Source organism: Microtus oregoni, unplaced genomic scaffold (genome assembly GCF_018167655.1).
Source record: "Microtus oregoni isolate MIOR12 unplaced genomic scaffold, Mior012 000028F_ref0000031, whole genome shotgun sequence".
Classification (NCBI taxonomy): domain Eukaryota; kingdom Metazoa; phylum Chordata; class Mammalia; order Rodentia; family Cricetidae; genus Microtus; species Microtus oregoni.
The window spans coordinates 24,275,020-24,288,566 of record NW_024543087.1 but is presented as its reverse complement, the minus strand read 5'-3'; the positions used below and the strand labels follow the sequence as shown (position 1 = coordinate 24,288,566).

The window sequence follows — 13,547 nt, the reverse complement described above, 5'->3', positions numbered from 1 at the left end:
CTGGAGACCTGTGATTTGCTTTTTGGACACATCCTACCAACTCACATAGGGTGAGGATTATCTCCTTAAAGGTTCACTGGGCTATACATTTTATTCATAAATTTAAAAATAATTACCCAGGTAAGCGAGCAGCTTTATGCTTTTATCAAGGAGTCCAAATACCATCTACATTAATTTTTGCTTCATTTTGATGGCAGGATTGCATATATCTCAGACTGGCCTCAAATTTGCTATGTGCCTGTGGATGACTCTGAACTCCCGATCCCGATCCTCCTGCCTCAGCCCCTCCAGTGCTGCCCAACTCCACTTTCATGGACCTTGTCTTTCCTCTTCTCCCTGGTTGGAAGCCACGGTGAGCCTGAAGCAGGCTATTTTCTGCACTTCTTGGGGTCCTAGTTCTTGGCCTGGTGCTCTTGGCCTGTGACAGACGCAGGCAGCACTCCACCTGGCACTCAATCAGCAAGACCTACTTGTGACGCTTGAAAGTTCATTGCCTCACTCAAACTCACACCCATGCCCCACTGAAAAGACCACGAACTACGTCAGCCTTTTCTGCCTTGACCACTAGCTCATTTGTTTATGCCAATGTACAAGCAGTAAGTCCCAACTAGGAACAAGGAATCGAACACTTCCGCAAGGCCATCTCTCTAGTTAGGCTCAAGCAGGCAGCAGGACCACTAATCATTCCTCCTGTTGGTATGAAAGAACAGCCACATCTATTCAACTTCAAGAACTCTCAAAAGACGCCAGATTGCCTTGAGCCCAGAGTTAACCAGGTCCACAGAAGAAATCCAGTTCCTAAAGGAGGACCACATGGAGAACAAAGAGCTAGTTCTGGGGATGCTCAGACAAAGAAACCCAGATGTTGTCAGAGGGAGGCTATTCATTCATTCCCATCTGCCCAGCCCCAAAATAATCACACAACAACTATATTAATTGAATCACTGCTTGAATTATTAGCTCTAGCTTCTTATTGGCTAACTCTTATATCTTAAATTAACCCATTTTTATTATTTTATATTTTACCACAAGGTTCTCACTGTAGCTTTGGAGCCTGTCCTGGAACTAGCTCTTGTAGACCAGGCTGGTCTCAAACTCACAGAGATCTGTCTGCCTCTGCCTCCCAAGTGCTGGGATTAAAGGCATGTGCCACCACTGCCAGGCTTCTGACTCTACCTTCTTTCTCCCAGCATTCAGTTTAGTTTTCTTGCCTAGCTTTATTCTGCTAAGCCACTGGCCGAAACAGATTTATTCATTAACCAATAAAAGCAACACATAGAGAGAAGGACTTCCCACACCACCCAGGGATATCAAGAAATGGGACAGCTCCGGCTCCCTTAATGTAGGACTGGATTCACAGTTTGTCCAGTAGCATACCTGATTATACTACAGCATCTAGGGGAACCTATTTTTGCCTAAGAGGAAGCTCTGGACCTCTGAGCAGGTGATTCTCTGAGCAGAGAACATTTTCTTTTCTCTCTCTCTCTCTCTCTCTCTCTCTCTCCTTCCCTCCCTCCCCCCGCCTTCTTTCTTTCCTACCTTTCTTTTGTTTTTTTCTGAGACAGGGTTTCTCTGTGTATCGCTGGCTGTCCTGGAACGTGCTCTGTTTGTAGACCAGGCGGGACTCGAACTCAGAGATCCACTTGCCTCTACCTCCTGAGTGCTGGGATTAAAGGCTACCACTGCCTGTCCAAAGAACAGCTTTGAAGAGGCTTGGTGAATGCCCACATTAGGGGCCTTGCAGCTCAACCATGGAGAGTGAAGACCCCTTGGGGAAACCCACCTTAGTTGAGGGTGATCAAGCAGACATTGTGAGAGCGAGAGGCGGCTCCTAGCCCGCAATGGTAACTCAAGGCAAGAAAGACCCCTTCTACAGCCATTGTAGCTGACACCCGGGGATCCGTTCTCATTGTACATCCCCGGGGCCTTTGGGATGCTGGAGTTTGTCCTCTGCTTTGATGGTGCAAACAGGCTTCCTCTTCTTTTCATCAAACTATTACCATTTAATGATGATCACAAAGGAGAAATCTGGGTAGTTTACACACTGTCTGGTAAAGAACCTCTCCCAAGACTCTGCCCATGAGTTTGGTTCAAGCTAACCTGAGCAGGTGCATGATGGCGCCAGCATCATGCTGTCGTCTAGCTTCCTCCACCTGAGAGGATCCTCTTGAAGCAGGCTTGCCACCTATGTGGGTCATCTGAAAAGTCTCGTGAGCTCCTGTTATCCCCACACACCTACTTTCAGGGGGAGGGGGAGGAGCCTAGTGAAGGGAGGAGCTTCCTAAGGGAGTTCTTAGGTTTAGGCTTAATCTTCTGCCAATGATTTACTTCCCTCCGGGTGGCTGAATTGGAAGATTGGGCAGTGAGTTATCAGAATGTATACAGGAAAAATGTGTCCTCACTTCTAAGACCTCAAGGACTGGTGAACTGTGAGTCTCTGACTGGTAAGTGAGTTCTGGGCTCCTGGATTTAAGTTTTCTGACAGAGTTACATGGAAGGCAAAAAATGGGCCTTTTAGGAATCGAGATCCCTGCTGTCTTGGAGTCAGCTTGAGTCCAAGCAGCCTTCTGCAGGGAGGGAGCCACTGTGGTGACAACTGGAGCCTGGCCTTTGGTGGTAAGTGATTCAGGTTTGAGTCACAGCTCCAGTGCTGGTGAACTATGCTCACAATGTAACCCTCTAACTTTCAGTTTAGAGCTTTGGTTATTTTTCTTCTGAATTCTGTTAATTTTTGAACATGTTATATTCAATTCTTCTCTATCTGTGGTCATAGTTTGGAAAACTGGTGATACTTTGGCCTTTTTTAATATTTATATTAGTGATTTTTTCTTTTGTTTCATTGACTTGGTTAGATTTGTCAGAATAATATTGATTGGTAAAAATGATGATTGCTTTTCTTTCCTTCTGTTAAGATACTTTGTGCACTGATAGTATATATATTAAATTGTCTTCCTATATAAATCTAAATCTAAGATGAATTTTTTATAATATTGCTGGGCTTGACTTGATTATATTTCACTTGAGACGTCTTTCATCTTATCAATAAGTGATATTCTTCTTCATTTTCTTGCATGCTACCTCTATTAGAACCACCAGGGTGAATTCTGATGAACTGTGTTGCTTAAGGAGAGGCCGGGAGAGCTGGCGGACATGCTGAAGGAACTCCATGTCTCCCTGTCGCTGGTCCTGATGTTTGCCTGTGGCCTGCTCTACCAACTCACCCTGAGATCTCAATGCTTCTTTGCCTGCCTGCCTCTCTTCACATCTCCACAGGGGCCGGATGGCCTCTTGCGCAGTGGACGAAGCATCGTATTCATAGAGACGTCTGAAAGAGTGGAGCCACCTCCTCTGGTCACCTGTGCTGTGGAGTCTGCTGCCAAAATCTACCCCGAGCAGCCCATCATCTTCTTTATGAAAAAGCTCAGCAATGCCACACAGCTGACCCCTAACGCCAGCTACCCAGCCTTCTCCCTGCTCTCAGCCATAGACAATGTTTTCTTTGTCCCTTTGGACATGAAAAAACTGTTTGAAGACACACCCTTGTTTTCATGGTACACCAAAGTAAGTGTGCATTGAGAGAGTCTGTGTTGGAAGGGAGAAACAGAAGCAGCAAGAAAATGGGTCCAATACACTCACTGTAGACAGGCAACCCGAGGACACGGGCTCAGGAAAGAATCAAATCTAGCCCTCAGACTAATAGGTTGGAGTTCTGATTCAGCTAAATGGGAGACACATCGGTTAAGTGATTGGGCTGGTTTCCTTTGCATCGAGTCTTATTTCTTTGAGTCTCATCGGTATTTTGGAGGCTCTTCTTAACTAAATGAAAATTCTTTTTATCTTTTCTAGGTACATACACGGAACACTTATTTTTCCCTATACTTTAAAGCCCATCTATGTTAAACCTTTTCAACACCAGAGGTGGAAACTAAGCAATATTTAAGATGAACTGATGTGGGCTGAGAATTCGGCAAGGCTCAGTTGCATGCTCCTCTATGAGATTGGATTGTAGCTAGAAATGATCAAGAAGCCCCCAGAACTCCTAGGAATCCAATAATCCTCTTCTTAGCAGTATGTCGTAATAAGGAAATAATATTTTAGTGTACTGTTGGTCCCACAGGAGATGCGCAGTTGGGTAGTGTTTAAGAGAATTAGCATGCAGTTACTCAAGGGTTCCGTTAGATAGGGCTTCACTAAACTTTTCCTCTTTGGTTTTAACTGACTTCTTATGGGAAGTTTAAAACAGCATAGAATGAAAGTATCCTTTCCATTATAATGCAATTATAATTATTTCAGCTATGCAACCATTGCTAGCATTAAAGAGAACGGAGGAAGCCTTCATGGGGCATACACCAGTAATCCTACTACATGGGAGGTAGAGGTTGGGAAATCAGGAATATAAAGTCATCTTTGGCTTCATAGCAATTTGTAGGCCAGTTTGGGCTATTTGAGACTTTGTCTGAAAAAACACAAAATTCTGAAAACCAAAGACAAATCAAGTCCTTCTAACAAATAAGCAAACACAAACTAAAGAAACCAAACAATTGTTACAACAGATGCTTGAATATGATAGAAATAGAAGTGACTTTTAGAAAGATTGATTTTATAACAAAAATTTTCTAACTTTTGTTTTTCTGAGACAGGGTTTCTCTGTGTAAGAGCTCTGGCTGTCCTGGAACTCACTTTGTAGACCAGGCTGGCCTCGAACTCACAGAAATCTGCTTGCCTCTGCCTCCTGAGTGTTGGGATTTCAGGCGTGCACCACCACCACAGAAAGTTATTTTTTTCAGTACAAATAATTTAAAAGTTGGTGTCATAACATTTGCTTGTCACATGAAGTTCTATCTAAATTCTCATCCACCCTATACCAAATGTCAGCAGCTATTTAAGCTTTGTGAGCCAAGTAGCAAAAGTGAGGGTTTTGTATCTATTGCTGTGTTAGTTTGCCAGGGCTCAGACTTGGTGACCCTCAGCAACAGACGTTTAGGCTCTCAGCCCTGGAAGCCACAGACACAGCTTCCTTAACAGCTTCTGGTGGCCAAGCCACTCCTTGGCTTGCATCCCATCCATCTACTCGCTGCCTCCTCCTTTAAACCCCCTTTTACCTCTGTGTGGGTACAGTCTCCGTCCACCCCATTCTTTGACTGACATCTGTGATATTTTTCAAGGACTCAACAGCATGATCCAGGATCATCACCCCGTTTCAATATCCTTGACTTTATCGTATCTGTAAACATCCTCTCCCCATATTTATAGGTTCCCAGGAATCAGGGCCTGCTATCTTGGGGGCAGTAATTATTTAACCTGTTCATAAAAGGAATAATAGCCTATTCATAAAAAGAGAAGAAGCCCCTTCCCTCCCCTGCCCTGTCTTGCCTCATTAGCGGGGTTCTGGTGTGTTGGTGTGTGGTTGGCAGGCTTGAATCTAGTTGCTATCACTTGTCAGACTAAGCTGTAACCCCCAGGGGAACACTTCTTATAGATTAGGTTGGCAGTGGCTGAGATTGAGGGAAGTTTCTGGGATCATTATCATTTTGATCTCCAGTGACTTTTAGATGCCAATGTCCCATCTGTTCTAAGAGCCCGGAAATATCAAATTGGAACTGGCCAGGAGGAAGTGGATCAATTCAAATATATTAAGTGTCCATATGTTAGTCTTGGCAGTTGTCAGCAGCAGGGTTCCTGGAAGGTAGGTGTCACTGTCCCAGGAGCAGCAGGGGATAGAACAGGCCAGGAAGGCAGGTGGGTGCCAGGGATAGACAGCTTAGTCTGTGCCCTAGGACTGCAGAATCTTTCCCATACCTGGGCTAGACTGTTCTTCTCTAAACCTTGGAAAAAGAAATCTCAAAGCATGTTATTTTGGAAGATGCTGCAAACTCTATATTTTTCTCACAGATGAATCACTCGGGAGGAATACTAAAGCCTCATTATGGTTCTGAACTAAGGAAACTTTAGCCTTATGTAGAACTCTCCTTCAGTGTAATGGATAAATGACTTCTTGGAACCAAAATCCTTTGAAGCAAAGCTCAGGTTGTGCTAAGATGGACCTAGATTTTTTAGGAGTAAGGTGGGCCCTGCGATGCATAGCCCTTAGGTGTCTGCTCCAGCTGGGTCTGTAGGGTTCTGTGCCAGGGTGTGTAGCTACAGCATTCATGCCATGATACCCTTGAGGGAACTGGGTCATGGCATGTTCTGTCCCAGCTGGGCCTCCACAAGAGATAAATGGGGGGGGGGGACCTGTTAGCATCCATTGTGCCATCATTTCCTAAGGACTGCTGGGTTTGCTATATGAACCCCATAGGTAGTTGTAGCTCTTGAAGATGTCCAGCACCAGCATGGACATCGTTCTCAGTCCTCTTTCTGCCACTCACCCCGTCTCAGGCGGATGGCAGGCTAATGCTCACATCCAGGCAGGGGGTTCTTCTTCTGCTTTTCTAAGGCTTTTGATGCTCTGTGTTTCTTAGTTCCATCACAACCCCTAAATTCCCAAGTTAGACTGATTTTTATCAAAACGTAGTTTCTTTTGCGTGAATGACTATCTGATGACAGGTGGCTCAGGTTCAAATTCAGCTGGCACCTGAGACAAGCGATGGAGCATCTCGATCCTTCAGTTTCTCGTTGGAAAGGTAGACTGACCATGCCCTTTGTCTTGGGGATCTGTGCAGATTATAACGTGCTCAGAATGATCGCCAGCTATGAACTGTTCCTGAGGTTTCCGCAACTATAAATCATGACGGATTGTTTCCAGAAAATGCGAGGGTTTTTTTTTTTTTAAACGAAGTTTTTGCTAGCTTGCTTTTATTTTTCATAGTAGAGTTTTAACTCATTTCTAAAAATCAGAACCAAAGGCCTTCGTTTAATCTTTTATTTGATATACTTAAATTCTGAAAAACTTATTTGGCTTTTTTTATTCAAAATCTTTCCATGCCAAAGGGGAACACTATGATTTATACTGATTTATTCTTATTCCTGTGGGTTCCTCTTCTGTTTGGTCTGTATTTTAGCATCTACAGTGATTTTTTTCCTCCCGACTTACCCATCATCTACCCAACAGTGAAGGCTGACCTGTTTTTATCTGGAATATGAACCCTGATCACTTCTCTCCTTCCCACCAGATTATCACCCTCGTCCAAGGCTGGATTACCTCAAGGAGCGCCTCGCCTGCTTCTTTGCTTCTGTCCCCATCCATTCCCGTCTTTGGCCCAGACTCTTGTCTGCATCTCAGCTAAAGCGACCCTTGGAAAACCCATTCAGATTATAGCCCCCCTTTCTGTTCAACCTGCCAAATAATTTCAAAGCTTGGTCCCATGAAGATATCACCTACATGATCTTTCCCTTTTCCGTACTCAACTCTGTTTTCATTGCCTGCCCCTCTCCCTCCCCCCACTCGGCTTCTGCTTCATGGTCAATATGCTTCTTCTGCCTTGGGGCCCTTGCAGTTGCTGACAGCTCCATTTTAGACCTTTCTTCCAGATGTTTTCCCGGTGCAGGTGCACCCATCTACAGCATTCAAGTTTCGGCTGGAACAACCTAGTGTAACATTCTGCTCTCTCTCAACCCTTTATAGTCCCTCCACTGGTCTTTTTATTCCTTTCATAATCCTTAGCAACACCCAATGCAGTATATATTTCTTTATTATTGATCTCCTCCCAGGGGGATTTTTCCTGTTTGTTCATTGCAAAGCTTTTAGCAACGTCACAGTGCTTTGTGCATAGTAAATAGGTCCTCAGCAAACTTCACTGAAGGAACTTTCAAGCAAACAAAGGCATGCGTTCATGCAGGGGCAGATTCTTTTTCTTTCCCCCAATTCTCAACTAGTGTATTGATTTTCTTTCTGAGTTTCCTAGCTTGTTTTTATTTTTTTATTTATTTTTAAAAATACCAGTCTTCAACATTTTGAGGACTTAAAAAAATCCATCCTTCTCAGTTTCACCTTTATGGTCATTGTCACCCACATGGAAGACAGACTCACACTGTTCACTGTGAAATTCCTGCTGAATTTTGCCTCTATCTTTCTACTGCTTTGATGAAAGAAACCCATTTTTTTTTTAAATCTTCAATAGCTGCTAAAAATTTTTGCATTGATACCAATTGCTGCAAACTCTTTACTTCAGGGGATATTGGAGGGTGAAGGTAGGTTGAGAAATTTGTAAAGTTTGGCTTGCAGTCAAATAAATTTTGGGGACTCTACCTTGTTGTGGTCCTTCCTAGCCTCCCTTAACTGCTTGCGGGCTCATTTGTACCTGTTCCCATAGGTCAACAGCAGTAAGGAGAAACACTGGCTCCATGTCAGCTCGGATGCATCCCGCCTGGCTATCATCTGGAAATACGGGGGCATCTACATGGACACCGATGTCATCTCTATCAGGCCCATCCCGGAGGAGAACTTCTTGGCGGCCCAGGGTTCCCAGCACTCCAGTAATGGGGTGTTTGGGTTCCTCCCCCACCACCCCTTTCTGTGGGCCTGCATGGAGAACTTTGTTGAGCACTATAACTCACACATTTGGGGCAACCAAGGTCCCAAATTGATGACAAGGATGTTAAAGATATGGTGCAAACTCCAAGACTTCCAAGAGCTGGGTGACCTGAAGTGTCTGAATATCTCCTTCCTCCATCCCCAGAGATTTTACCCTATCCCTTATCCCGAGTGGAGGCTCTACTACCAAGTGTGGGATACAGAGCCGAGCTTCAACAACTCCTATGCCCTGCATTTGTGGAACTACATGAATCAAGAGGGCAAGACTGTGGTTAGAGGAAGCAACACCCTGGCAGAAAATCTCTATCGAAAGCACTGTCCTAAAACTTACAGGGCTCTGATTCAAGGCGCAAAAGGGGCAGTGTCCAGGGAGCCGGGTAGGGGTTAACAGATAGAGGGCTCCTGCTGCTACGGGGAACTGGACACTTCCGGGCTGCCCCACGCTCACTAGGTCTCCATTGTCTCTAGGGCTAGGAGCGAATCCCTATCTTCAGGATTAACTTTCTCTGGTGGCAACAGCATACTTCCAACGAAAAGGGGCTGTAGACACAGAAGTTTGTTTATCCTTGGTGGAACAGCAAGTTGAAGGCAGGTAATTTAGGACAGGTATTTTAACAGTGGCCATGGGAAGCCTAGGCTTGAATCTTCCTGTTTTGTGTCCTAGCGTCTGTAGTCAAAGCTCCATGTGGCTGCTGAACCTCCAGCCCATCATCTGGTTATTCCAGACACTAGGATGGCAGAAGGAGGAAAGAAAAAATGCATTTCATAAAGCCTTTATGTAAGTACTTTATAAGTGTAAATACCATGAACCCTTGCATCTCCCTGGCTAGACTGTAGCTGCAAGACAGGCTGGTGGGGTAGCTAATAGGTCTGTCTATGTTCTATTTTATTTAATATTGTGAGATTAATTTTAAGACCCATCAGAATGAAAGGAACATGGTTGTTGTTGTTGTTGATTTGATTTTTAAGACAAGGTCTCTTGATGCAGTCCTGGATGTCCTGGAACTCACGATGTAGACCAGAATAGCATCCAATGTAGAGATCTACCTGCCTCTGCCTCCTGAGGGCTGGGATTAAAGGTGTGTGGCACCATACCCAGCCCTTGACTTTAACGTCTATATTAATCCACTTTCTGCTGCTATAACAAAATACTGGAAGTGGTAAATTTATTAAGAAAAGAGATTTATTTATCCCTTAGATTTGGAGGTTGGAATCTTGACTCAGATGACTCTGTCTGTTTGGCCTCTAGTGACGCCTTCATGGAGGAGGGCATGACAGTGGCAGGACACATGGAGAAGAGGTCCCATGATGAACTGGGAAGCCACAAAAGTGGAGGAGCCAGGCCCCTTGCATGCACCCCTATGGGAGTGATCGGGGGGGGGGGGCGGGGGGGAGGCCTTGCTGTTTATCCCTGGTGGGCCTCAAGCTCTCAGTCCTTTTTCCTAAGCCTCAGAGGGCTGGGATCACAGCTGTGTGCCACCATGGCCAGCGCAGTCTTTCTCTTCTTGTAAGAACTAACTGCAATCCCATCAAAGGTACATTTATTCCTTTGGATGATGGAAACTTCCCATGAGTTCATTGCATCCCTCTTCTTCTCAAATGTTCTACCACCCCTCCACATTGTCACACGGGAGAATGAGCTTAAAACACAGGAACCCATGGTAAATTACAGCAGCGTTCTCTAATCCATTAAGTCAGTAAATATTGATCGTTTTTCCTGGGTACCAAGTGCTAATTTAGGGGCCAAAGATGAGGGTGAACCAGTCAGTCTTCGTCTCAGCACATGTGGCCTAACTACTGGCCACTTGTCCTCAGGAGCGTCTCCTCCCATCCCCAGCCTTCCACACACTGTCATTTTCCGATGCACACATCTGGCCTATGACAGCTGTTGCTTCAGAGCAAATGATGAGCTCGAGCAATTGAAATCTGCTTCTTCCCAGATTCAGATGAAAACTGACTTCCTCCAAGCATCACACTGTATATTATAAACACATGTGATTTTTATTTTTCCATTAAAATACAAATAAATTCACTTCTGCCTCTCAAGAGGCATGAAAATTAATATTATTGATTTTTTTTCTGTAAGCTGTTATCAACCAAGGCTTTCTAGAATTTCCCTCTTGGTTGTTTGCTTTATGGAAAAATTTATACTTTTTTCCAAACACAAAATTATGATGTCTTATGCGACTCTACATCCATCTGTTGCCTTTTATTCTTAAATTTTCCTTTTCAAGAATCATGGCTCTGATAGTCTTATTTAGAAATTGGGGGAGATGGCTCACTGGGCAAAGGTGCTTGCTGCCTGATGGCCCGAATATGAGCCTTGGAACTCATGTGGTAGAAAGGAGAACCAACTCCTGCAAGTTGACCTCTGACCTCCACATGTGTGTGCTATTGTGTACACGTACACACACACACACACACACACACACACAATGTAAAGAGACCAAACAACCCAAAACATTCACAAGTCCTGTGTCCTGCCTTGGATTTATGTATTTCATTACTTGCTGTAGTCTCTGACATCTGTCTCCCCAGTCAGGTTGTGCGTCCCTCTCCCCCACCATGATGCTCTCTCTTTGTGTCCTGAGACAGTGAACCCTGGTGTTCAGTGTTTTGCAAATGAGAATTCCTTGTTAGCCCTGTTGGGAAGGAGCAGGTTGGCTCTTATTGCTGTCTCTGAACAATGCTTTCCAGCTAAGCACCCTGAACACAGACGTTTGAGGGAGTTGAGTGAAAACCCTCTGAACTTCTCAAACATATATATGGTTTCCAGTGAGACCAAATAGTCAATAGCAATGTCATGTGAGATTCCTTAGGCTGGGTTCTACTTGTACGGATTTTTTTTTTTTTGAGGCAATAATGATACTTTGATGTTTAGAGAGTCCCTTGTTTAGCAGTAAAATGAGTTTTTGATTAGTAAGTGTGCAAAATAAATTAACAACTTGTAAGGAATACCATCTGTATGGTAGAAAAGGGTGAATTTAAAACACTTCTAGTGGTTTGAGGAAAACAGAACAATGCAATTTTTTTGTTCATTTTGAAAAGGTTGATTGTTACCTATGTTTAACAGGATTTATATTTTCTTATTCTATGCAGTATATAATAGCATTTTTTTAAATTTTGGGGTATTTTTCTATTTTTATTGATCTGTAACCACTCTGTATATTTAGAACACTAATATTTTATTATTATGCTGCTATTTTTCAGTCTGTCCTTTTTTGATTGTACTATTTAAATTAAAAAAATATTCTTTTGTAATTTCACATATGAGTATAGTGCATTTAAATTATATCGAATTAGTGCTGCCAGTCTGTACATGACTGTAGGACACTACCCACTGAAACACGGGCAACCTGCCACAGGCCATACTGTTGAAGAAAGCTGACTCTCCCTGTCTCAGCATCCACTGACTGACAGTAGCTCCTCAGGTAAAGGTAGGGCCTCATGAGTCCCTTCCTTCTCTTGCGGTTGACTGGGTTGATCTTGTGCCATTTTGGATCACCGTCTATAGCCCCTGTGGACCCATGAGTTCTTTGGCCCTGTTCCGTCCAGAAGACATTAGTTCCCAGCAATCTTCCCTGACCTCTGGCTCTTAAAATGTTTCCATCTTCTCTTCTGTGATGTTCCCTGAGTCTTGAGGATAAGGAGTTATGATATATATGTCACATTTAGGAATGAACACCCAACAGTCACTTATTTTCAGTATTTTGACCTGCTTTGAGTCTTTGTATTGATTGCTATCTGCATAAGAAATTTATCTGGAGCTGGGCCGTGGTGGCACAGGCCTTTAATCCCAGCACCTGGGAGGCGGAGGTAGGCGACTCTCTGTGAGTTCAAGGCCAGCCTGTCTACAGAGTGAGTTCCAGGACAGATTCCAAACCTACACAGCGAAACCCTGTCTCAAAACAAAAACAAAAACGAAAACAAAAAACAAAAAAAGCCACCATGAAAACAAAACATATCAAAAAAGGAAGTATGGCTTGTTTGAGGAGGTGGGTCACTGGGGGTGGGCTTTTGACATTCAGTGGCTCACTCTTCTCTTCCTGCTGCCCATGGATCAGAATATAGAACTCTCAGCTACTTCTCCAGCACCATTCCTGCCATGTCTACTACCACACCGAGTTTGCCTTAGCAAAGGAAGGCAACCAATTTATTCACCGGGAAACTGAGGCTGGTGGAAATCACACACAGGTACCTTTGGCTAATTTCCATAAACTTTGAGGATTACAGTGAGAAGACAGCTGGGAAGCCAATAGCCAAGCATGCTCAGTGTGTGCCCAGAGGGATGTACCATGGATCACCCAGGCCTGAGCTGAGCCTAGAGATCCTGAAGCTCATTTACAACCCTGAGAGTTAAGCGTTTGTTTTTTCTTCTTTACAGCTAAAAAAAAGTGTAAGTCAGAGAGGTTATAGTGACTTTCTCAGAGTTACACAGTTTGGGAATGAGGGATATGGATTTGTCCTTGATTTTAAAGCCTGGATACTTTGCTCTCAGGTAGAAGGGAGGAAGAGCAATATTTGTTATTGAAGGACATAATATAGATATTCTTATTTGTTCCTGGTTTCTGATCACCATTTCTTCCCACACTTAAAATTTGTGATAAAATCTATCATCTATCTATCTATCTATAATCTATCTAATATAGTTTGCTGTTTTAGCCATTTTTAGTGTAAAATTCAGGATGTTAAGCACTCATATTGTCATGCAATCACTGCTGGCATACCTGGAAGTTTTTCACCATTCCCAGCTGAAGCTCTGCACTCATCAAGGGCAACTCTGTAGTACGGATAATAAAAACCAGGAACAGATATTAGGGGGTCTAACCAGAAAAGCAGAAACACAAAGCAGCCAAGCCACTAGAGAAGTCTTACCTCTACCAAGGCTGGGTGACTGCAGACTAAACAAACTAAGCCTCTCTCTCCTCTCATTTTCTATTCCCTCTAGTGCTGGGATTAAGGGCCTATGACTCCCTAGAACTGGGATTAAAGGTGTGAGCCACCACCACCTGGATTTGTTTTCTGCATTGATCTTGTGTAGCCCAGGGTGGCCTTGAACTCACAGAGATCCATC

At 43.8% G+C, this 13,547-nt stretch overlaps 1 protein-coding gene across 1 annotated transcript; it reads left to right on the top strand.

Annotated features, from left to right (window-relative positions):
• Nucleotides 1–3,150: 3,150 nt before the first annotated feature.
• Nucleotides 3,151–8,861, top strand: A4gnt (alpha-1,4-N-acetylglucosaminyltransferase). The gene is made up of 2 exons (XM_041677573.1): nt 3,151–3,561; nt 8,253–8,861. Exons 1-2 carry the CDS (start codon nt 3,151–3,153, stop codon nt 8,859–8,861), a joined length of 1,020 nt encoding a protein of 339 aa, XP_041533507.1.
• Nucleotides 8,862–13,547: the final 4,686 nt, after the last annotated feature.

What these genes read in the sequence shown, in the direction of transcription:
- A4gnt (XM_041677573.1), top strand. Translation starts at nt 3,151, where the DNA reads ATGCTGAAGGAACTCCATGTCTCCCTGTCGCTGGTCCTGATGTTTGCC. An exon ending in TGTTTTCATGGTACACCAAA is followed by an intron (nt 3,562 to 8,252) that starts GTAAGTGTGCAT and finishes CTGTTCCCATAG; the next exon opens with GTCAACAGCAGTAAGGAGAA.